This window comes from Lepidochelys olivacea (assembly GCF_965140295.1).
Source record: "Lepidochelys olivacea isolate rLepOli2 genome assembly, chromosome: 7".
NCBI classification, from domain to species: domain Eukaryota; kingdom Metazoa; phylum Chordata; order Testudines; family Cheloniidae; genus Lepidochelys; species Lepidochelys olivacea.
The window spans coordinates 14,486,455-14,510,337 of NC_140417.1; the positions used below are offsets into that span (position 1 = coordinate 14,486,455).

The 23,883-nt window shown below is 41.1% G+C and overlaps 1 protein-coding gene across 7 annotated transcripts in view; it reads left to right on the top strand.

Moving 5' to 3' along the window:
* LOC311523328 (contactin-4) overlaps window positions 1–23,883 on the top strand; it is a 648,631-nt gene that overhangs the window by 419,169 nt on the left and 205,579 nt on the right. For all 7 annotated transcript variants that reach the window (XM_084633191.1, XM_084633189.1, XM_084633193.1 and 4 more), the window contains 2 exons: window positions 2,996–3,122; window positions 4,508–4,683. In XM_084633191.1, the coding sequence (XP_084489317.1) occupies window positions 2,996–3,122; window positions 4,508–4,683 (303 nt within the window). The remainder of the gene's footprint in view (window positions 1–2,995; window positions 3,123–4,507; window positions 4,684–23,883) is intronic.

The window sequence follows — 23,883 nt, forward strand, 5'->3', positions numbered from 1 at the left end:
AGGAAGACTGGTCACCTAACCTCATGTAAAAATTATTTAAATTGTTAATTGAGTTGAGAATCCTTATCCTTAATTAGGGTATTAGCGCCTCTTAGGAGGCTTCAAGTTAAATCCATACTTAGGTCACAATCAGTAGTGTAGTTGAGAGTAAACGTGTGTAAACAGAGTCTACCTCACTTCTTATTTGTGGAATATGGAGATTAGTTATCTTCTTTTCTTTTCTTTTTTCTTTTTTTCTTATTCCCCAATGCAACAGGAGCTCTCTAGGTTCTTGTGCAAGAGTAATGGCCTGTGAAGATCCCTATTGACTTAGAGGGAGAGATCAAACTCCTTTTAAGGTCAATGAAAAGTCTCTCTGACTTAAAATGGGTCAGACTGGGCTTTGTGACATCTAGCAAGGAACCAGTATTTATGATACTGAATAGCAAAATTAAAAACAACAACAACTGCTTGACAAAAGCAAGAAGATGAATTATTTTTGAGAGAGAAAAAATCAGAGTTTACTTTATGTTACAGTTATTCTAAAGATAATATGAAATCACTCAGAGACATGATCTATGATGGTAATGAATTTATGTTATAATACAAACTGTGTGTGTATATATCATAAACAACATTCGTGTTACTTTTTGAAATACTGTTTTATGTTTAATTATGACACAGTGCTGGTGATCCCACAAGAAGTTCTTATTAATGTCTCATAAGAATTTAAGAAGCTCAGAAATTGTCTGGATCATTGTAAAAATATGAGTCCTTTACAACATTTTTAAAAAGTCTAGTTAGGTCACAATGGGAGTTTGCCCTAATTAGTAGTTTTAAAATATATTTGTAGCCTGATTTAGTAACTACTGGTCTGTATGTTTGTGAGAAACACGAGCCGTATTTGGCGTTTCCTATCAGCTATATCTAACATAATTCCTAGAAAACAATAGAAGAAATTGTGGGTAACATTGAGTCCAACAATATATTGATAGATTTTTAACTCAGACATTGACTATGAAATCAGGACATTGTGTGGTTCAGATAAGCATGCAGAATTCAAGTGCTTTTCCAGTTCCTAACCAGGCTTATCCATCAAAGCTCTTAGGTAAGGTAATCAGACCGGAAATCTTGTGATAACTTTTTTGTGAGTTTTTTTCTTTTATACTTTCAAGTTGAACTTAGGTCAGAAGTACTGCCTGCATTTTCTCCCTCACACAATTTAAATTCTGCTGCCAATTTTAGTTTAGGAGCACAGAAGCCTGAAAGCAGAAGGTGGGGGATGCAAAGTTAACTGAACTTTTTTAGCTCTTCTGAAAGGTCTAGCAGTCAAGGTTTGGCTGAAGGTTTGGGTTGCTTTTTATTTTCATTGAACCAGTTCACCTATATCTCTTAGCAATGCTCACCTTTAGCTCCATGCATAATAAAGATTAAAAAAAAGAAGATGGAGAAGGTTAGGAGAGCTCCTGTTGCATCGGGGAATAAGAAGAAAAGAAAAGAAGGAGAGGGCCTGGGGGAATGAAAGGATTAACAGAAGATAATATCATGGAGAGTATAATAAATACAACCCTAGCTAGGTTTTCATCCACACTCCTCTCCCTAATTTACTGTAGAATATTAAGAGGCTACAGCATTCTTTGCATTTCATATCGGGATGTTTTGATAAAATATCTTCACTCTTATACACCAATTTAGCACATTTTTAGTTTACATTTCGAGGGGGTCAGAAGGAAAACCACACATTTATTTCTGAAAAGTTCAGAGCCCATTTGCCATGAGCTGCACTCAGCCATTTCTGAGTAGCTAAACATACAGGCACTCGTTCTGCAATAAACTTGGGCCTGGTCTACACTACAAAATTAAGTCGACTTAACTACCTCACTCAGAGGTGTGAAAAATCCACACACCCCTGAGCAGCATAGTTAAACCGATCTAATCCCTGGTGTAGACAGCGCTAGGTCAATGGAAGAATTCTCCTGTTGAACGAGCTATCATCTTTCAGGGAGGTGGATTACCTATACCTATGGGAGAAACCCTCCCAGCAGTATAGGTAGTGTCTACACTTAAGTGGTACAGCTGTGCTGCTTCAGCATGTTAAGTGTAGAGATGCCCTTACCGTGGGTGAAGAGGTCTGTCCATGTGGAGTTCATTGCACGATCAGGACCATAGAAAGAAGCAGTATATGGATCTTCTACTTAGCTCTTTCACTGCTGTGTTGTATACCAGGTACATGAAACAAAATGCTCTTATGGTAATTGTTGAATGCTTATGATAATAATGATGAAAATATCATAACAGTTGATGATAATAACATAAATAAGGCTACATCAAATGGCAACTGTTTGCTTGGAGCTGTACAAGACAAAAAATAAATAAAGACAGTGTCTATGTCAAGGATCTGATAATATGAAAAGTATTTTACAATAAATACTGTGTGGCCAAAGAACCACTTTGAAATGCCAGTATTTTAGTGAACTCTTTCAGTACAAAGGGGTTTCAGTACACAGTGGGTTAACAGTACCCAATTATCATGCAGGATTTTATCAGACCCTGTAAATACCTATGAACCTACAACTCACATTATTTTAAATATTGCATTTAAAAATGGTTTCAAAATAAAATGTTTCTTAAAGATAATGTCTACATCAAAGCATGTAAACCACACACTCAAGAATAATACATTCTAATTTTAATAGAAGTATGTGTGGGCCTGATGGATGGCCCAGCTCACAGTCAGTTGCAGAACTGGGGCCTATGTGAAATTCAAATCTTTCTGCTGGTTATGTTTGTGATCCCTTTCGTGAAAGTCCAACAGTCTGTGAAAAGACAGCAGTATAAGAGATTGTATGATTGTAGAATAAATCTTTTGACTTCTTTTCCCAGTAAAAGTGTTGTTGCATGGTCATTTTTAGGGTGAATGATATACCAGATGCACCTCTCTCTAAGACTTTTCTTTATATTTGTTATATTAAGATATTGTACAATACCTGTCACATTTTTGTTCCATGTAACACAGATGACAGCACGCTGCATGGGCCAGTTTTCATTCAGGAACCAAACAATGTGATTTTTCCACTGGATTCTGAGGAAAAGAAAGTGAAGTTGAGCTGTGACGTAAAGGGAAATCCTAAACCAACTATCAGGTTTGTTACATATTTTGCTATTCTTTAGCATGCCTTCTCCATGATCGTGTCTCTCCAAGACACATGTCTGCATGCATCCCACCCAGAGAAGTTCTATCAGAATTTGGGGTGTGATGCATCTTTATCTGTTGGTGTGTTTTGATTTTGAATTGATACAATAGTTTACCCTTTTGTATCACTTTTAAAATCCATGAAACACACCAAATACAATAATATAGTTAATTTGAATCCTATTCATTTATTGCTAAGGCTTCTTAAGACTTGCTTTGACACATTAAATGAGATATTTGGGATTAAAATCTTTATGCAATACATTGAATCTACCTAAAATCCCCTGAACTTTAATACGTTTAAAAATCTGGTCCTTACGCCCTCTTTTTTGCCACAAAAATTGCACATTAATGCTGTGTGCAAATGAGCAATGTGAGGTCTAACTTTCTGTGCACAGTCATGATAATTTCACAGTAAATTATCTGCATGCAGAACTGAAAATCTGTCCCTTAAGATCTATGTGCTTAACTATCTTAAAAATCTGAAAAATTTCAATAATGCTACTTATGGTTCCTAGCTTTATAATGTGCTTTGAGAACCTTGGGTGAAAGAAGCTATATATATGAAAATATGCTGTTCTGGTGATGCTGTTGTTATTACATAGAATTAATCTGGTTGTCTTAACCAATTTAACCTGGTGTCTCCCTCCCCGCCCCCACCCCCCATTTTTCTCTCTAGTGTAAATGCCCACTTTGAAACTGATTAAACTCATAAGACCCGAATCCTGTTGCTGTCTTCTGGCAATACTTAGCATTTAATGCAGTAGAATATGTTGATTCTCTCATGCAAATATATTCAAATTCCTTCCCCATAGGTTCCAATACAGGGAACTGCTCTAAGGATCTAATCCTTTATATGTTCCATCATGGGCTGCTAGAGATGGCAGTTGTAATTGGGGAGAGATTTTTTAGAAAATTTTGATGCCCCAGTTTGTTAAAACATCTGCTGTGAGTGAGTTTTCTTAAATTTAAAAGCAAACAAACAACTAAGGCAGAAAAAGAAAAGAAGTTGAGTGGTTCAAAAATTCTGTTTCTGGGGCTTCCCCTTGCAAAATGATTAATTCCAAAGACTAACAACATCAATAACAACAGCCAAAACAATAAGAGCATTAATCAAATCAGTGACTGAAATATATGTTAAGGATGTTGCTCTATAAGTGAAATATTAGAACATTTCAATGTGGTGCAGGAAACATGCATTTTCATGCTGGGTTTAAAAATAAGAAATCATGGGTTGTAATGTTTTCTGTATTTACTTTTCATGTTGCTTTAGAAACGTACAGAAATATTGATTAATGTTAGGAGAATTCAACTCCTGGAATTTTTATACTATAGGTGGAAGTTAAATGGAACCAGTGTTGACGTCGGTATGGATTACCGCTACAGTGTGGTGGGAGGCAGCTTGTTGATCAATAACCTCAATAAAACCCAAGATATTGGAATGTACCAGTGCATAGCAACAAACTCATTTGGAACCATTGTTAGCAGAGAGGCAAAACTTCAGTTTGCTTGTAAGTAGCGATTACAACCCATGGCAAATACTGAATTCTTGCAATATAATGCTGGAAAAATGGTAAGATGATGGCTTTTTTTTAACCTCATCTAATTTGTTATTCATTATTCTTTGTCATGCTGCTTGTTTTGTTGAGAACATATCTTGACTAAATCTGAGTGAGGATTGGAAATGTTCTATTTTGTGACTAGTTAACTAAATGGGCGTACAGCACAGAATGTGTATATCTGCCTAGCGATAAGAGACAGTGGACGTGTGAGTACGTGGCAGTAGGAAACATGCTGCTAACACTTTTTACAAGTGAATAATAGAAATGTTCAAAAGTGATTTTTCCCTCCAATGGAAAACAAAGATTTTAAAGCTTCAAAAGTGCCCAAAGGGACATGTCCTTCAGAAGCAGCTGTTCCATAATGGCAGTTTTTATCACTCCTGTGATAGAAGATCTAGTGGGCGGTACATATCTGACAGAGTTTTTAAGTGCTGATGTAACACACCTCCTGGGTGTGGTGTTCTGTCCCACTTGTAACACCGATGGACCCCGGACCTCTGGAGCTAAATGCATGAGGCTCTACTGCATGAGCTAAAAGCCATATGGCCCTTAGCTAAAGCTGTAAAGCAGACTCATTAATCTCTAAGTGGTCTCGGTGCCACTACATGGGACAGAACTCTACACCCAGGAGGTGTGTGGGTTACACTGACACTGTGTACGGGTGTATATATACACAATATTGAAATTAATGTAAAGGTGATGTGCAATACTAAGTTCTTTATATGTGCTATTTATGTATCATGTACATTGATTTATTTGATCATTTTAGAACCACCAAAGTTGCTTTTGTTTTTTCTAAAGGCTGCTTTATAATATTTATTTAAGGCCTATTCAGCACTTTTGACACACCTTCATAAATGAGGAGAGCTAAATAGGTTTTAATGGGCTTGAACCTGCATTGTTTGAAGCCAGTAAGAATTCTGCATTTGACTTCATAGAGTGCAGGATGAGGGTCCTTTGAAAGGAAGATCATGGATAATAAAGAGCCATGGCCAACCTCCTTGGCTAGCAGGCATAATAGCACTGAGGGCAAGTCCCTCCTCCTTCATACCTGTAAGCTCTGAGGGCATGTCTACACAGCAGCTACACACCCGCACTGGCCCAGGCCAGCAAACTTGATTCATTGGTGGGTAGGCTTCCTGGCTTGGGCTCAGGCCCAGGTTCTAGGACCCTGCAAAGTGGGAGGCTACCAGAGCTTGAGCTCCAGCCCAAAAGTCTACACAGCAGTGAAACAGTCCTGGAGCCCGAGTCTCGCGAGTCCAAGTCAGCTGTCACAGGCCAGCAGTGGGGCCTTGCTACTTGCTGTGTCTACTTGCTGTGTAGACGTACCCTGAGAGGCTTTGTGCTGTGAAAGGTGCAAGCTATACCTTAACAATAATTTTCTTCATGTGCATTTTTGGTCAGATCTTAGTATTTCTTAAGCATAATTTACCTCGTAAGGGAAAGCTAGACTTTTTAATATAATGCAATATGTTTAATGGACTGTCTAATATCTACAATTAATGTGATCCTATTCTGCAAGTAAAAGGGGTAAGATGCCAAATTTGTGCCAGATTCGCTGCACATAAAAAGGTGATTTGTAATGAGAAACAGAGCTGTGGGAAGCTAAAGTCTTCCCTCTCCCAGAGTAGTTAACAATATATTATCAGTTTTTCTTATGATCTGCTTGTGTTTTTCCATGACTGAAGATGCTCTTTCACTGTAGAGCACTAATGAACTGCTTCCTCAAAACTCATCTAATAACATTAGATTTCAGTATGTCAAGGGGATTGTTTCATAAATATTGTTTTGGGCCTGCTTCTCTGCATATCACTTGCTTCACAGCAGCTCAAATCTTACAAATCAAGGACTTCCAATATCCATCAGGCTAAGCCTTTGCAATGTCATTATTCATAGCTAAGCACTTGAAAACAGTTTGTGCTATAATCGTATCATTTATGAAAGTCAATAATGATCTCAACTTCTAACTACCTAGAGGGTGAGAGCAGGTGTAGTAAGTTAAGAGTTCAGTGATGTAAGGCAAGGTCCTGCTCCCATCAAAATCAATTGTCAGACTCCCACTGACTACATGAATGGGAGCAGGATATGCCACTATATTCATTAAGCCATTTTGTATCAAATGACCATTAGCTGGTAATCACAAAAACAAGGCTGTATTTTAAAAAAACAACCAATCATAACATTGCATATTTATTTTCAAACATGGAACCTTAATGTCTATTGTATTTATAATTAATTGATTTAACTTTCTTGACAATAATAAATCTGGACTGTACTTGGAGTTTTGATAGATGACCAAGCATAAGATAGGCTTGACTGATTCTTAATTAAGAAGGTTGCTTTAAGATGCGAAGTTTGTTTCTTAGCACTTAAAATGGTGATGGATGAGTGTTTGGATAAATAAATTGCTCAAATTTAGATCAATTAGATTTTAATCATGTTAGGAACATTTGGATTGGAGATGGGGAGAAAAACAAGCATTTGTTAAGTCAGCCTCTGCTCTTCAGCAAAACAGTAAGTCATTCCGAGTTATATGAGCAAAGAGATTGCAACCAGAACTGGCTGAATTCTGAAATACCCACTGTAGTTTTAATTTTATTACACAAGCTCTGCCTCTGAGAAGTGTGAATCTGTTTTAATAATGCATGTTTCTGAACACTGACATTCCAAGATATGTGGATGTGCCGGTGCTATTTAATACAACAAAATCAACAATAAGAGGCACTTGTTGCAGGAACTGGAAGTCCTAGCTAATTCAAAGCACGTAACCTCTTTCCCTTATACTTTTTTCTGACATTATCATTTTTGAATTGCCCTCTGTAGGTTTTTTATGGAATAATATAAAATTATTTCCTAGCAAGAATCCACTCTAGCAGTTTGAAGTGTCTCAGTAAAGTCCATTTGCCCTCAATCCCTCTCTCTGGATTTTTTCTTTTTACCAGGGTCATTTACTCTGAATTTAACCCCTTTGTGTGGCATTTGGAGACCTAGAAACTTGCTATTATTGCACTTGCAATCTCTGCCCTACCTGCAGCTCAAGCAATTCAACTGTGGTCTCTCAAGCATTGTTACCGTTACATGTTATGACATTTTTAGCTGTGGAATACCATTTTGTTATAGAGTCCAAGACTCAGTTGTTTTACCAGCCAGCACCTTTCACTGCTTTGTCTTTAAAATGAACAATCCATTTTTCTCTGGGCTGCTCCGTATTTATGCTGTTTGTTATCTCGTTCTTATTTGAGAGCTAAGATATTGCCAGCCCTTTTGAGACTAATACTCGCTTTTAAGTGCAAGGGTTAAATTCTGAATCCAGGGGCATCATTAAAAGATGTTCATTCTTATTTCAAGGGCTAAATTATTCTTCTCTAGCCTTTTCACTGCAGATTAAACTCTGAAATAGCTATTCAGCCTCTTGTGGAGGTCAGAGAGGGTCAGCAATTTATTCTTGAAATATGTATTTAGGTTACAAACTAATTATGATGAAAGTGCTAATATATGCCCCCAAATACTTGCTTTGTTATACATCATTAACATTTCAAATTTGTTCCTTTTTTTCCTGACATGCTAGTTGTCTCTTAAATTGAACACATTTTCAAAAAGTAAGGAGTCTGCTACACCACACTAATGGAATATGGATTAATGATTCTTTAAACCCTGTGTTTGTAGCAGTACAGATTCACCGGGGGGGGGGAGCCTTAAACTCTTAATATGAGACCCAACCATTGCTTTTCAAAATGATATATGAAAATACACTTAAACTAAATTGAATTGTGTATTTTCTCTTTTGTGGAGGAGGGATAGTTTGACAATTTTATTTGCTGTACGGTAACTTGTGTTCAGAAATAAAGGGCCTGAAATCGATAGGGAGTCTTGCCTAGGTACGAAATGCAGCCCCTGTGCTGTGTTTTAAATGTATTCACCTATTCAAAGATAACATTACAAATTCTAATGGCCCCAGTTGCGCTTTCATGGAAGTCAATGGTAAAACTGCTATTGACTTCAGTGGCGTCGGATCAGGCCCTGCTAGCACATGACTGCATCACAAAGTGCCTTATCCTTCAAGGTACTGAGCATGGATTACACCTGAAATTCTTAACTCCGCAAGTATTGTGCCTGATCCAACTCCCACTGACGGCGATAGAAGTCTCGCCGCTGATTTTATGGAGAGTTGGATCAAGGTCATATGGCCGAGTTTAGGAGTGAGCCCTTTGAGAAGTATGTGTGAAGGGGGAACACTGTTCAGACTGTCCCTGGGTTTAGGAATCAGTAGGACCAACCTATGGTTGAGCAGATATTTGGAAGGAGAGTGGGTGTCTCAAGACAGGAGCCTGAGGAAGTCCTTGGGAAAGATGTGCTTCCTCCATGTATACGTCACAAGATATTTCTATTAATTTTTAAATCCAGCCACATTCAGAAGTGTATTTGTAAACTGATCATCTAGTTTCTGCTTTAGAGTGCCATAATGTATGTGTATGAATGTGTGTGTATGAATTTTCATTTAAACTAAGGCTTCTTTCAGGAAAGCTCCGCTTGGGGAAAAAGTACAGGGAACTTTGAAGCTTGCCTCCCCCATGTAAAGCCTATGGTGAAAAAGGGGTGTGGGCAATCACCACATACACCAAAGAAATTCCACTTAAAGAAACACAGTTATACCTATGCCTTGACACTGCAAACCCTTTTTTGACGTGTAATAGGAGCACAAGGCTGTACTCCGGTGCACATGGGAGCAGAAGTTACACATGGGCACAAGTAACATTGAATACAGGGGGCTTGATCCTGCACAACACAGGTGCAGAGTGTTGTACATATAAGTGTAAAGTAATAGGTAATGGGCTTACCCAGGGAGTGTGATCCTAGCACTGCTGCATGGCTGCCAAGTAATTCCTAGATACTAGCAAAAGTAAGATGGAAGAGGGAAGTATGTAATAAAACATCTCATTTCCATGCTGAGGATTGTCCTGTCAGTCATGGCCATTTTTTATCCGCACCTCAGGTTGTGTGTATGCTATTAACAGTAATAACAGCAAGGTGACACATGGGCTTAAGATTTATTTCCACTTGTCTGGGGACTCTGCTAGTTCCTAACCTTACCTGTACATAGTTACCCCTACTCAGACTTGTCCTGGAGTGCACCAGCCTTGTGCTGTGTGCTTTGACTTGCAAGATCAAGGCTTAAATGTTGTCCACAACTTTTCTAGAAGTAAGTCTCAAGCCCCCTAGCATGCATGCTCCCTTATTCTCAAGAGCATGGGGTACAAAATACTTGGACCAGTCTGAGCGCTTAATTGCTGTTCTGAGCATAAAAATTAGGTGCTCAGCTAGCCACTCCTCTCAATGACCCTTGAATGGGGTAGCACCTGTGTGACTGAGAGAAGAATGTAGGCCCCAATACCAGTTATAAAGAGACAGTTGTTTCAGGATGCAGGTCTCCTACTGCTACATAAACACTGAAGGAACATTCTGGGGCACGTGTGCAAACTACTAAAGATGTGAAGACAAAGAGGAGACATTTGCTTTGTAAGAAGATGATATTGATTCCGTGGAAAGATTCTTTAACAATGACTTCATTATTGTATCAAATGATTGACATCAGTTTTATCATTACATCAGATGGATATGCAGTAGAGTGACGGTTGTTCACTGTAATATTATTAAGTTGCCATATTGTGATTGATTTGAAAAACTGAAAAAAGCAACAGCTCTGTTGTATGTTTCAACTAATTGGAGCCTAGCTCATATGGGAGGCTAAACCTACTCTTGGTTTATTGACCTGTTGGGGTCCCAGAAATCTCCAACAACTCATGCTTTGTGACCCCTTCCTAGCAGAAACCGTACTGTTGTAGAGAGAAACCTTCACGACAGAGCTGAAAACCCAGGGATAAACCCCATATCTATCCCCTGGAAGAATCCCAACTATAACATACGTTTTGTATAGTCTCTTTCAATCCAGCCCTCACTAACCAAAGAATGCCGATGAAACAAATTCAGTTGCCTTTATTTACCCTGAGTAGAGTCTGGGATGACTTGCAAAATAAGATACCATTCAAAATGAGTAAAAGGATTGCAGAATCAGTCCCAAAAAAGAGGGTAGTTTAGAAGGGTTGGTAAAAAGCTGTGATATTATTTCAGTTCCGTTGCTTTTGTTCACAAACCTTTGTTAAATGACTTTTTTTTTTAAATTAAATCTGTTGTTTTAAAATCCATTTGAGTTAGTGAAACGGAGGTGGAGGATGACAGTAATATCTCTGTCTCAAACACACACTGACCCACACACTCTGGCATGTATAATATAATATAATCTTACATTTCAGATAGCTCACTTTATTTTCTGTGAAGCACACAGTCTCCTAATATGATAAACTTAATATAATATTTTATTTCATTAAATGCTCAACCGTGACTTTACCACCAGGCCCAAGTAAGGTGCAGTGCATCTTAGCGCTGCCTCAGGAGCAGCCCAGGAAGGAGATTCTGACTCACTCTCATAGTCTCCCTCCCGCTTGAGCTGCTACTCTGGGGAGTCAGTAAACTGCAACCAGTCTATACCCAAGCCACTGTATGTTGCCTGGCACATGGAGGATGTGCAGCCCAGGCTCTGCCCCGTTCTGCTGCCTCCCACCTGCCTGTGCAAGGGGTGGGATTTAGCCTACTCCCTCACTGCTACCCAGGATGCTAGTAGCCAGCAGCGGGATGCAAGGGAGGAAGGGGGCCCTGATGTTGCTATGGTAGCCAGGGTAAAATTTGGCCTGAAGTACCTGAATTCTTCAACAAGATGTACAGCTAGACATGGAAAGATACAAAGGCAGTAGCTATATGCAGTAGCTTTGATTTAAAAATAAATAAATAGACTACCCACAAACTGGGATTTATTATAAACTGGCCATAAGGTGAGCCAGATGAATACATTTATTACAAACTGCAGGTACTCATCACATCATGATGATTATGCAATAAAAATCTAGAGGGACAAAAACAGCATACAGTTCATTAATCGTGTAATAGTTTTGCTTCCTTTAGTTATGAGTAATACTTTTAAGGTTGATATGACTGAAAGATGAGATTGTATTTAAATGCATGTTTCTCTTTTTTAGTCCTGTTTGTTTTAGCTTTGGAATATTAATATATCCCACTCTGTGTGAACAGCCAGTGCCACTGGTCGTGCTGCACTTTCATTTAAGCCCCAATTGAGTCCCTCTGAAATCAACGTGATTTATTTAATCTGAGTCTTACTTAGTCATTTTCCCTTTTGTTTCTGGGAGTCTTCCACATGGCAGCAGGGCAGGGGGAAAAACATTTTGAAAAAGAGAAGAAAAGCAAAGAAGATGTAATTGCAAAAACACCTACATTAGCAGGAGAACTCGGATGGATGTAGTGCCTCTGAACTCACTTTTTGTTAAACTGACTAGATTTCATGTTGATGCATCCCTTTAAATGTCAATCCATAATATTTCTGGGACTGAAGTCTAAGGCTTTGCATCCTTGCATCCCTTCTTTTGGTAGAACTACTAAAAGACTCAGGATATTAAACCTATGTCATTCTTTATGCTTGTTTGTCATTAAGATTCTGCCTGTCGCTTACCCAGGTTTGCAGTGCAGGGAAGTATGGAGGGTTGGGAGGGTAAGAGGAGTCTCGCTTACCCTTTGGCCATCCATATATGAAGACTTTTCAGTCCCTGTCTTCAGGATAACTGGGATTGCTCACTCTCTGTTGCTCCAAAGATGCCTGGCACCCCGAAGGGACTGGAAGGAAGTGAGGTTGTGTCTGCCCTGTACTACACACCAGCCATTGGAAATCAGTCATGAAAGGGGGTAGCAGCAAGCGCTCTGACTCTGCATATCTGGAAGCTCTTCCTTGAACCAGAATGTCTCCCAGTGCTCTCCCTGGGGGAGTGCAGCACTGCACGGCAGGGCTGTGCCTACAAGGAACCCATAGTGAGGGACCAGACTGACTCCTCTTGGAATCAGTGAGGGATTATTACTTTCTCTTAGAGCACAATCTCTGCTCTCATTGATGTCAATGGGAGTTCTGCTATTGATTTCAAGCCTCTAATGAATTCCATTGTATATTACATTTTACCTTTGTTGCAGTGTAAAACAGGAAAATGTATGCTAATTTGTTGCATAGTATGTTTTTCACTCAAATTATATGTGTCCTTCATTGGGGAGAGGAGGTATTCTCCAACCAATGGTGTCTTTTCTGGGTGCACTTTACCTACCTAGTTCTGCATCAGATACACTGTAATCTTTACTTGATGTTTTAAATGTAGTTCTCAGCACATCTTTTTCACCAACTCCTATATCCAATGACCGTCTCCTCTCTCTCAAGCAGTTGTTTTCCACATATACAACCTACCCCAAGCAGGACAAGAGAGCTCCTCAAAATAATGTTTGGCTAGTTCTGATTGAAGAATGTGGAGAGACAGGTTGGAGGATGCCTCACGAGATTGTGCAATTCGACACACACCCCATCACCAGCCATGGCCAAGTCAGTCAGCTCTTCAGAGCACTTGTATTCTAATCTTGTTAATAGCAAAATTCTCATTGATCTCAATGGGAACAGGATAGGCCTAGATGTGTAGTCATGTTGCTTAATGCACTACTGGAAAGCATTCAGATTAGTACTATGATGAATGCGGTATCTGAACCTGGATAGAATAGAATAGCTTCTACCAATCGAAGACCCAATCCTGCTCTCCTTAAAATTAATAGCAAAACTCCCAATGACATCAAAGGGAGCAGAATTGGGCCCTTGAAGGGAAATAATCCTCAAAAATTTGCCTACCAGCTGAAGCTAACAAATGTAAAATGATTTGCAGATGTTTATGGTAAATGTTTTAGTATAAACTCTCCAAGATGTGTTCATTCATTATTCATGTATCGTCACACCAAGTACCTTAAAGATGAGAATGGGTGGGGCGGGACAAGAGAGAAAGCAAAGCTCATGATACTGCAGATGGTACAGGTGAAATGTGCACAGCAAAGGAGTTGTTAAGAGCAAGTACAGTGTTATGTGAGAATGAATTGCATTTGGAAAACCTGGTGCACTGGGAATAGCAAGAGTCCAAAACTAACACTTGGTTAATAGCACAATGCCAAGAGAGACCTACGTTGCCAGCAGTGCTTGGCAACAGTGAACACGCATAGTCACAAATATGCTAGATGCAGACAGACAGATAAAGCCAAGTTTTATTCTGCTGCTGAGCCATAGGTAACAGGCAAATTCAGAAGAGGTTTATTTAACAAAGGGGGTGAGGGGGAAATCACATATTGGGCCCTCCACTATGCTCCCCTCCACTGCATAGTTCAGGAAAGAGAAGGAGACAGAGATGGAAGGGAGATGAAAATTGTGGGAAGAGGAGTGGAGCAGAACTGATGGATGCGCTCTCTTTGAACTGCCAGCGACACTGTAAAGTGCCCCCTGCATGACTGGGTCCCCTGTGAGTTTGGGGCGTATGGCTGGCAGAAGGAGGAAAGCACAAATAGGAATAACAGGATTGAAAAACAAAAAGAATATTAGAAGTGCAACATGTTAGGCTGTGGAATAGTCCCCCAAGGAGAAGTCAGGAGGTTTTCTTGCTGTGGATAGCTGAAACAAGACTGGACAAAATCCTAGTCGTACAGCAGGGAACAATCTTGTATTGGCCTCGAGGTGATGGATGGGATGGGTCTTTGGATCTAACGAGTCTTTTCTCTAATTTCTGTTGTACTATGAGCCACGTAAAGCTATCCTAGGCAGTTTGTTTTCTTTGGAAAAGCACAGATTTCCTGTCAGACTGTAATGCTTCTTCCACCCTGATGTGCAGAAACTGAGGAACAGAGTGAATGGAACACTGTTAGGAAGTGAGATGTGCAGCTCAGGGAGTGACAGGGCCAGGATAGCATACAGAGGAACATGTTCCTTAGGCAGCTGACCTGAGATATACTGACTTGAGGCTAGGATTCCCCTCAGATCTTTGGAGTCCCCACAGTTCACTGGAGAAGGTGTCCATTGTGCACACTGGGGATATTTCTTCATAACCCCTGTCAGTTAACCGAGAAATGTTCCCTGGATCAAGAGGGCTTATCTCCTGAGTGCATATTTATACTGTCTGTTGTTAATATAGATGCTCTTACTGGAATTGATTCTGACTTCATTTATACTGGTGTAAATCGGCAGAGTTAAATGAGGTCAGAGTCAGACCTATTTTTCCTATAAAAATTTAATCCTTTTAAAAACACTACTAAGTTAATTGCCTCAGTCTCCCGGCAGTGAATGCTACAGGTTTTCCACAGTTTTAAATCTGTTGTCTTTAATTTATTTGGGCATCCCCTTTTTCTAGTATTATGAGAGAGAAAAAATAGTAATGCCTTGCTCATCGTCTCAATAGCATTCATTGTTTTTTAACGTTATGGTAGGCTACCTCTTATTGTTTTCTTTTCTAAGCTGAAATAGTTCTCATCTTCTAAATATTTAGTACAGAACTCATTGTCTGCTCACTTTCCTTATCCTCTTCAGATTTTTTTCTACTTTTCATTATAACTTTTTTGACATTGGGAGAATAACATGAGGGGGAAAGGAGTCCAGGAGAGCTGGCTGTATTTTAAAGAATCCTTATTGAGGTTATAGGAACAAACCATCCCGATGTGTACAAAGAATAGTAAATATGGCAGGCGACCAGCCTGGCTTCACAGTGAAATCCTTGCTGATCTTAAATTCAAAAAAGAAGCTTGCAAGAAGTGGAAGATTGGACAAATGACCAGGGATGATATACAAATGTTGCTCGGGCATGCAGGAGTGAAATCAGGAAGGCCAAATCACACCTGGAGTTGCAGCTAGCAAGAGATGTTAAGAGTAACCAGAAGGGTTTCTTCAGGTATGTTAGCAACAAGAAGAAAGTCAAGGAAAGTGTGGGCCCCTTACTGAATGAGGGAGGCAACCTAGTGACAGAGGATGTGGAAAAGCTAATGTACTCAATGCTTTTCTTGCCTCTGTCTTCACGAAGAAGGTCAGCTCCTACACTACTGCACTGGGCAGCACAGCATGGGGAGGAGTTGACCAGCCCTCTGTGGAAAAAGAAGTGGTTCGGGACTATTTAGAAAAGCTGGACGTGCACAAGTCCATGAGGCCGGATGCGTTGCATCCGAGAGTGCTAAAGGAGTTGGCAGCTGTGATTGCAGAGCCATTGGCCATTATCTTTGAAAACTCATGGCGATCGGGGGAAGTCCCAGACGACTGGAAAAAGGCTAATGTAGTGCCAATCTTTAAAAAAGGGAAGAAGAAGGATCCTGGGGACTACAGGCCAGTCAGCCTCACCTCAGTCCCTGGAAAAATCATGGAGCAGGTCCTCAAGGAATCAATTCTGAAGCACTTAGAGGAGAGGAAAGTGATCAGGAACAGTCAGCATGGATTCACCAAGGGCAAGTCATGCCTGACTAATCTAATTGCCTTCTATGACGAGATGACTGGTTCTGTGGATGAAGGGAAAGCAGTGGATGTGTTGTTCCTTGACTTTAGCAAAGCTTTTGACACGGTCTCCCACAGTATTCTTGCCAGCAAGTTAAAGAAGTATGGGCTGGATGAATGCACTATAAGGTGGATAGAAAGCTGGCTAGATTGTCGGGCTCAACGGGTAGTGATCAATGGCTGCATGTCTAGTTGGCAGCCGGTATCAAGTGGAGTGCCCCAAGGGTCGGTCCTGGGGCCAGTTTTGTTCAATATCTTCATAAATAATCTGGAGGATGGTGTGGATTGCACCCTCAGCAAGTTTTCAGATGACACTAAACTGGGAGGAGAGGTAGATACGCTGGAGGATAGGGGTAGGATACAGAGGGACCTAGACAAATTGGAGGATTGGGCGAAAAGAAATCTGATGAGGTTCAACAAGGACAAGTGCAGAGTCCTGCACTTAGGACGGAAGAATCCAATGCACCGCTACAGACTAGGGACCGAATGGCTAGGCAGCAGTTCTGCAGAAAAGGACCTAGGGGTGACAGTGCATGAGAAGCTGGATATGAGTCAGCAGTGTGCCCTTGTTGCCAAGAAGGCCAATGGCATTTTGGGATGTATAAGTAGGGGCATTGCTAGCAGATCGAGGGACGTGATCGTTCCCCTCTATTCGACATTGGTGAGGCCTCATCTAGGGTACTGTGTCCAGTTTTGGGCCCTACACTACAAGAAGGATGTGGAAAAATTGGAAAGAGTCCAGCGGAGGGCAACAAAAATGATTAGGGGACTGGAACACATGAGTTATGAGGAGAGGCTGAGGGAACTGGGGATGTTTAGTCTGCGGAAGAGAAGAATGAGGGGGAATTTGATAGCTGCTTTCAACTACCTGAAAGGGGGTTCCAAAGAGGATGGCTCTAGACTGTTCTCAGTGGTAGCAGATGACAGAACAAGGAGTAATGGTCTCAAGTTGCAGTGGGGAAGGTTTAGGTTGGCTATTAGGTGAAGCACTGGAATGCGTTACCTAGGGAGGTGGTGGAATCTCCTTCCTTAGAAGTTTTTAAGGTCAGGCTTGACAAAGCCCTGGCTGGGATGATTTAATTGGGGATTGGTCCTGCTTTGAGCAGGGGGTTGGACTAAATGACCTCCTGAGGTCCCTTCCAACCCTGATATTCTATGATTCTATGACATGAGGTAATGCTAAGCATGGCATCCGGTCTTTATTGCTCACTCATCATATACTGCTTCAGTGCAAGCCCATAAGGGCTCTTCCACAGACACAGACGGTGGTTTGTTTCCATTCCTAACAATATAAATCACATACTGTGCAACAGTGGTCCACGAACTATATTCGCTCAGGACGTCTGACCACTAAAATGTAGGAAGTTTGGGGACTTTACTTATTAATAAATATAGTATTGAGTCAAAGCCTATCCCTTCCTGGACTGGTGTGATGGACTCTACCTGCAGAAGAGCCAAGCAAGGTCTGCTTAGAAGCCAGGATCATCATTTCTGGGACTATTTTGGCAGAGCCCATTGCTGCAGTGGCTCCTTCCATGCCATTCCAGAAAGTTAAGGTTGTAGGTGAAGAGAGACAGGCTGGGGAGGAAGCTGGGATGGAACCTGTATAAATCCCCAAATTAGTTGCACAGCAAGGGCTGGGGACAAACAGCCAATGAAGCTACATTACTGAGTTAGGGTTACCTTAATGGTTGTGGAGCACCTGGAGGGGAGGTTTCCCTCCCTCATAGATCTCAGCCCAGTTATCTGAGTTGTTTGCCTGTGGCAGCATTTACCCCTTAGTACTTATATTTTGCAAAGGACTGCATAAACATGAGCTAATTAATCATCAGAATTTATCCATGGGGCAAGTGATATTATTAGCCCCATTTTACAATTGGGGACACTGCAACACAGGTCTACACCCCCCAATAATTAGATTGGGTTAAAAATCATGAGATTTTTAAAAAAATCAAATACAGTGATTCTTTGGTCTGCTTTCTGATTTTTGAGCCTAAGGAAAACCTTCAGTCCCAATTAGTATGTAATAATTTCATTTTGAAAATTTAGTTGTGGATGCACCAAAAATATAGGTGTCACCCTTGTTATTTAGAGGAGGGATATTCCACTTACACACTTCTAATGTTTTGGGTTTGAGGATCTACCATGCTATCATTCTTCATCTTCCCCCAAGCCATCTCCCACACACATTTGTTTCTCTCCTAGCTATCCCCAGCCTGGGTCATAGAATCATAGAATATCAGGGTTGGAAGGGACCTCAGGAGGTCATCTAGTCCAACCCCCTGCTCAAAGCAGTACCAATCCCCAATAAAATCATCCCAGCCAGGGCTTTGTCAAGCCTGACCTTAAAAACTTCTAAGGAAGGAGATTCTACCACCTCCCTAGGTAATGCATTCCAGTGTTTCACCACCCTCCTAGTGAAGAAGTTTTTCCTAATATCCAACCTAAACCTCCCCCACTGCAACTTGAGACCATTACTCCTTGTCCTGTCCTCTTCTACCACTGAGAATAGTCTAGAACCATCCTCTCTGGAACCACCTCTCAGGTAGTTGAAAGCAGCTATCAAATCCCCTCTCATTCTTCTCTTCTGCAGACTAAACAATCCCAGTTCCCTCAGCCTCTCCTCATAAGTCATGTGTTCCAGACCCCTAATCATTTTTGTTGCCCTTCGCTGGACTCCCTCCAATTTATCCACATCCTTCTTGTAGTGTGGGGCCCAAAACTGGACACAGTACTCCAGATGAGGCCTCACCAATGTCGAATAGAGGGGAACGATCACGTCCCTTGATCTGCTCGCTATGCCCCTACTTATACATCCCAAAATGCCATTGGCCTTCTTCGCAACAAGGGCACACTGCTGACTCATATCGAGCTTCTCATGCACTGTCACCCCTAGGTCCTTTTCCGCAGAACTGCTGCCTAGCCATTCAGTCCCTAGTCTGTAGCTGTGCATTGGGTTCTTCCGTCCTAAGTGCAGGACCCTGCACTTATCCTTATTGAACCTCATCAGATTTCTTTTGGCCCAATCCTCCAATTTGTCTAGGTCCCTCTGTATCCTATCCCTACCCTCTAGCATATCTACCACTCCTCCCAGTTTAGTATCATCCACAAATTTGCTGAGGGTGCAATCCACACCATCCTCCAGATCATTTATGAAGATATTGAACAAAACTGGCCCCAGAACCGACCCTTGGGGCACTCCACTTGATACCGGCTGCCAACTAGACATGCAGCCATTGATCACTACCCGTTGAGCCCGACAATCTAGCCAACTTTCTACCCACCTTATAGTGCATTCATCCAGCCCATACTTCTTTAACTTGCTGACAAGAATACTGTGGGAGACCGTGTCAAAAGCTTTGCTAAAGTCAAGAAACAATACATCCACTGCTTTCCCTTCATCCACAGAACCAGTCATCTCGTCATAGAAGGCGATTAGATTACTCAGGCATGACCTTCCCTTGGTGAATCCATGCTGACTGTTCCTGATCACTTTCCTCTCATGTAAGTGCTTCAGGATTGATTCTTTGAGGACCTGCTCCATGATTTTTCCAGGGACTGAGGTGAGGCTGACTGGCCTGTAGTTCCCAGGATCCTCCTTCTTCCCTTTTTTAAAGATTGGCACTACATTAGCCTTTTTCCAGTCATCTGGGACTTCCCCCGATCGCCACGAGTTTTCAAAGATAATGGCCAATGGCTGTGCAATCACAGCTGCCAATTCCTTTAGCACTCTCGGATGCAACTCGTCCGGCCCCATGGATTTGTGCACGTCCAGCTTTTCTAAATAGTCCCTAAGCACCTCTTTCACCACAGAGGGCTGGCCATCTACTCCCCATGTTGTCATGCCCAACGCAGCAGTCTGGGAGCTGTCCTTGTTAGTGAAGACAGAGACAAAAAAAGCATTGAGCACATTAGCTTTTTCCACATCCTCTGTCACTAGGTTGCCTCCCTCATTCAGTAAGGGGCCCACACTTTCCTTGGCTTTCTTCTTGTTGCCAACATACCTGAAGAAACCCTTCTTGTTACTCTTGACATCTCTTGCTAGCTGCAGCTCCAGGTGCGATTTGGCCCTCCTGATTTCATTCCTACATGCCCGAGCAATATTTTTATACTCTTCCCTCGTCATATGTCCAATCTTCCACTTCATGTGAGCTTCTTTTTTATGTTTAAGATCCGCTAGGATTTCACCGTTAAGCCAAGCTGGTCGCCTGCCATATTTACTATTCTTTCGACTCATCGGGATGGTTTATCCCTGTAACCTCAATAAGGATTCTTTAAAATACAGCCAGCTCTCCTGGACTCCTTTTCCCCTCATGTTATTCTCCCAGGTGATCTTGCCCATCAGTTCCCTGAGGGTGTCAAAGTCTGCTTTTCTGAAGTCCAGTGTTCGTATCCTGCTGCTTACCTTTCTTCCCTGTGTCAGGATCCTGAACTCAACCAACTCATGGTCACTGCCTCCCAGATTCTCGTCCATTTTTGCTTCCCACACTAACTCTTCCCTGTTTGTGAGCAGCAGGTCAAGAAAAGCTCCCCCCCAGTTGGCTCCTCTACCACTTGCGCCAGGAAATTGTCCCCTCCGCTTTCCAAAGACTTCCTGGATTGTCTATGCACCGCTGTATTGCTCTCCCAGCAGATATCAGGAAGATTAAAGTCACCCATGAGAACCAGGGCATGAGATCTAGAAGCTTCTGCGAGTTGCCGGAAGAAAGCCTCGTCCACCCCATCCCCCTGGTCCGGTGGTCTATAGCAGACTCCCACCACTACATCACTCTTGTTGCTCACACTTCTAAACTTAATCCAGAGACACTCAGGTTTTTCTGCAGTTTCGTACCGGAGCTCTGAGCAGTCATACTGCTCCCTTACATACAGTGCTACTCCCCCACCATTTCTGCCCTGCCTGTCCTTCCTGAACAGTTTATAACCATCCATGACAGTACTCCAGTCATGTGAGTTATCCCACCAAGTATCTGTTATTCCAATCACGTCATAATTCCTTGACATCACCAGGATCATGGAGAATTAAGGGAAGCCATCACCGTATACTTCTTAAGGGTGAGATTGTTTAGACTGTAGAAAAGCTGTTGAAGCCCTCCCATTTGAAACATTTAAAACTAAAATGGACAAAGCTTAATTAAAAGAATAATTCTTCACTGGCATGGTGATGAAGTAAATTACCTAATAGGGTCCATCTTTGATATCTATGAACCAAATAATTTCTAATGGAAGTTTTAACCCTCCATTTTAACATCTCTTGGGTGTATTCTCTAATTAGATACAACTTTAATACAGAAATGTATATGCTTCTGTTGCTTGGCTTGTATTCTTATTATTCATACTTAACTCTCCGAACTGATTTTGATATTCAAAGGTATGTGTTCAGCCACACAGCCTCTCTGTGGCGGATGCAATTTGTGCCAGCAACACTTCTGCCAGCAACTGAACAGTGTGCACCAACAGTAGTATTTGCACTTTGTACCACCTGATTGTGAGCACAAACTATGGAGTTAGAGATGCAAGTATTCAAACTTGCACCTGCACTTCATTTCTGATGGAGCCAAAATGTTGACCCTCGTATCCACCAAACAGAGGTTGTTCCTAGGGCTGGCTAAATATTTGCTACACAACATATATATTTTCTAAAAAAAAAATTAGTAACATTTTATGGGGGGATGGAGGGGTTTCTTGAAAAATCTATATTTTGGTGTGATTTTTGTTTTGATGAAAATGTGGGTCACAGGTCTGATATCTTTATGGAAACTGCTGAACTGTAAATTCCCCGGACAATTTAATCTAACGGATCCACTCAAATTTTGTGGGCATTTTCTCTATTCTCTAGTGTGGTTCCTTTCTTTAAAATCCTTTTGGATTTCATTCAGATCCATTATAGAAATTTGAATTTGCTTTAACCAACAGGATGTTTTTTTAAGTGCAGGAAATAGCTAGAGACCTATTTCTCCCCTCCTCCCCCCACAGAGTTTATTAAAGGAATTTGTTTTCTAGAAATGCTACTTTGAAAATTATTACTATGCGTGACTTAACAGATAGTGTGCAGCACAGCACAATGCAATGGCAGTAGCAAAAACAATAATAATACACTTGTAATGAGACTGCTTTTGGGGTTTGACCTACCAGTCCCAAAATAATTTCACTATGATAGTTGAAAACGAAAATTACTCACAGCATTATACAATAAAGGATTTTCGCAATATTCCCAAAGCTGTAATGATTCCTGTAATATTTGGTGATAGACCAAATCCCATAATTTTTGCTATTAGTTGCTAAGAAACAAATTATAATTGCTGCTCAAATTTTTTATTGTTGTAGCCTCTTATTGCCCTGAAGTGGATTCATTTGCTTTCTGAAGATTAAATGATCAATGAAGTAATTCTTTCAAGAACAATTAATAATGAAAACATTTGCAGAAAGCCACCAATGCCGCTGCATTTTTCAGGACAAAAATAAATAAATATATAAATAAAAAGCACAACAACAAAACTCCCTAATTAATTTATTGACATTACCGTATGAAACTGAATGAAGCTTTTGGCACATCTGAATGAAATCAGTTCCAAGGTGGTAACTGTAATTTCTGGCTGCTTAGAAAAGATGGTGCCTTTAATAAGCAGTAATTTAATTATCAAACCTCTTGGAAGTCGTTATATTGGATGAAAAAATAAAATCTGGAAATTAAGACCTTGTGAGCTGGTGGTTCTCTGACTGGCCCAGAAAGGTTTGGCAAATGATTGCCTGAGTTAATCTCAACCTTGAACTTTTTTTTTTTCCCAGATCTGCCAGCAAGGGGCAGAAATCTAGTTCTCCAGGTTCCTCCGTATCTCTTTTCCTTTGTTCAGTTGTTTTCTGTGGCGGTTCTTCTCAGTCTCCATGTTTTTCACCCAGGCATTGAGATCCCACCCCACCACCAAATATGAACTGATGGATTTACTGGCCCAGGAAGTTTGGCAGACAGTTGCCCAGATCACCTCAGCAACCAGATGGTGAGGGAAGCAAGTCATTTTAGAGACCTGGCTATACTGAACGCTGACTGAGAGAATGCAGTACATATGCAACTCCAAGATAGATGGCCAGTGGAGCCTAATCCTGTAGGGATCAGTCAGGAGGAAGGGCACAGAGCTGAGTGGAGTGAATAGGGAGGTGTTAAGGAGTAAATTGTGTCCAGAGCAAGGGCCTGAGGTGAACTCAGGTGATTGTCTGCCAGACTTCCTGGGCCTGTGAGTGTCCATTGGCTCAGGAGCTCTGCTACCCAAATGGCCAAATTTTATAACAGTTCATGGTCCACATAAGATTAATGTATCTCATTAAGATGTACATCATAGTTTCCTTGGAAGGTTTGTGAAAGAAGCAGAATCTTTGGAGAGCTAGCTGTATGACCCTCAACATACATAGCTAGCCCACCTAGTGATCTAGTCATGAACTCAATTCAAGATCTAGTTCATTGGGATGAACAGCTGATACAACACTTAGTGCTATTATTTTCAGTCATGGGTTGGCTTTTAGTCCCCTCCCCCCAATTCACATTGACTTTCATGGGATTGTGCGGCTAAAACCTTTGCAATTCTATGAAAATGTCGGGGTGTTGTATTTTTTATTTCTTGCGCCAGCATTTAGACTGTGCATATAACCACTGCACCAATGCACATAACCAGTGCACCTCTGCCCCCTGCTCATAGTCTCCACTTTTTCACAAA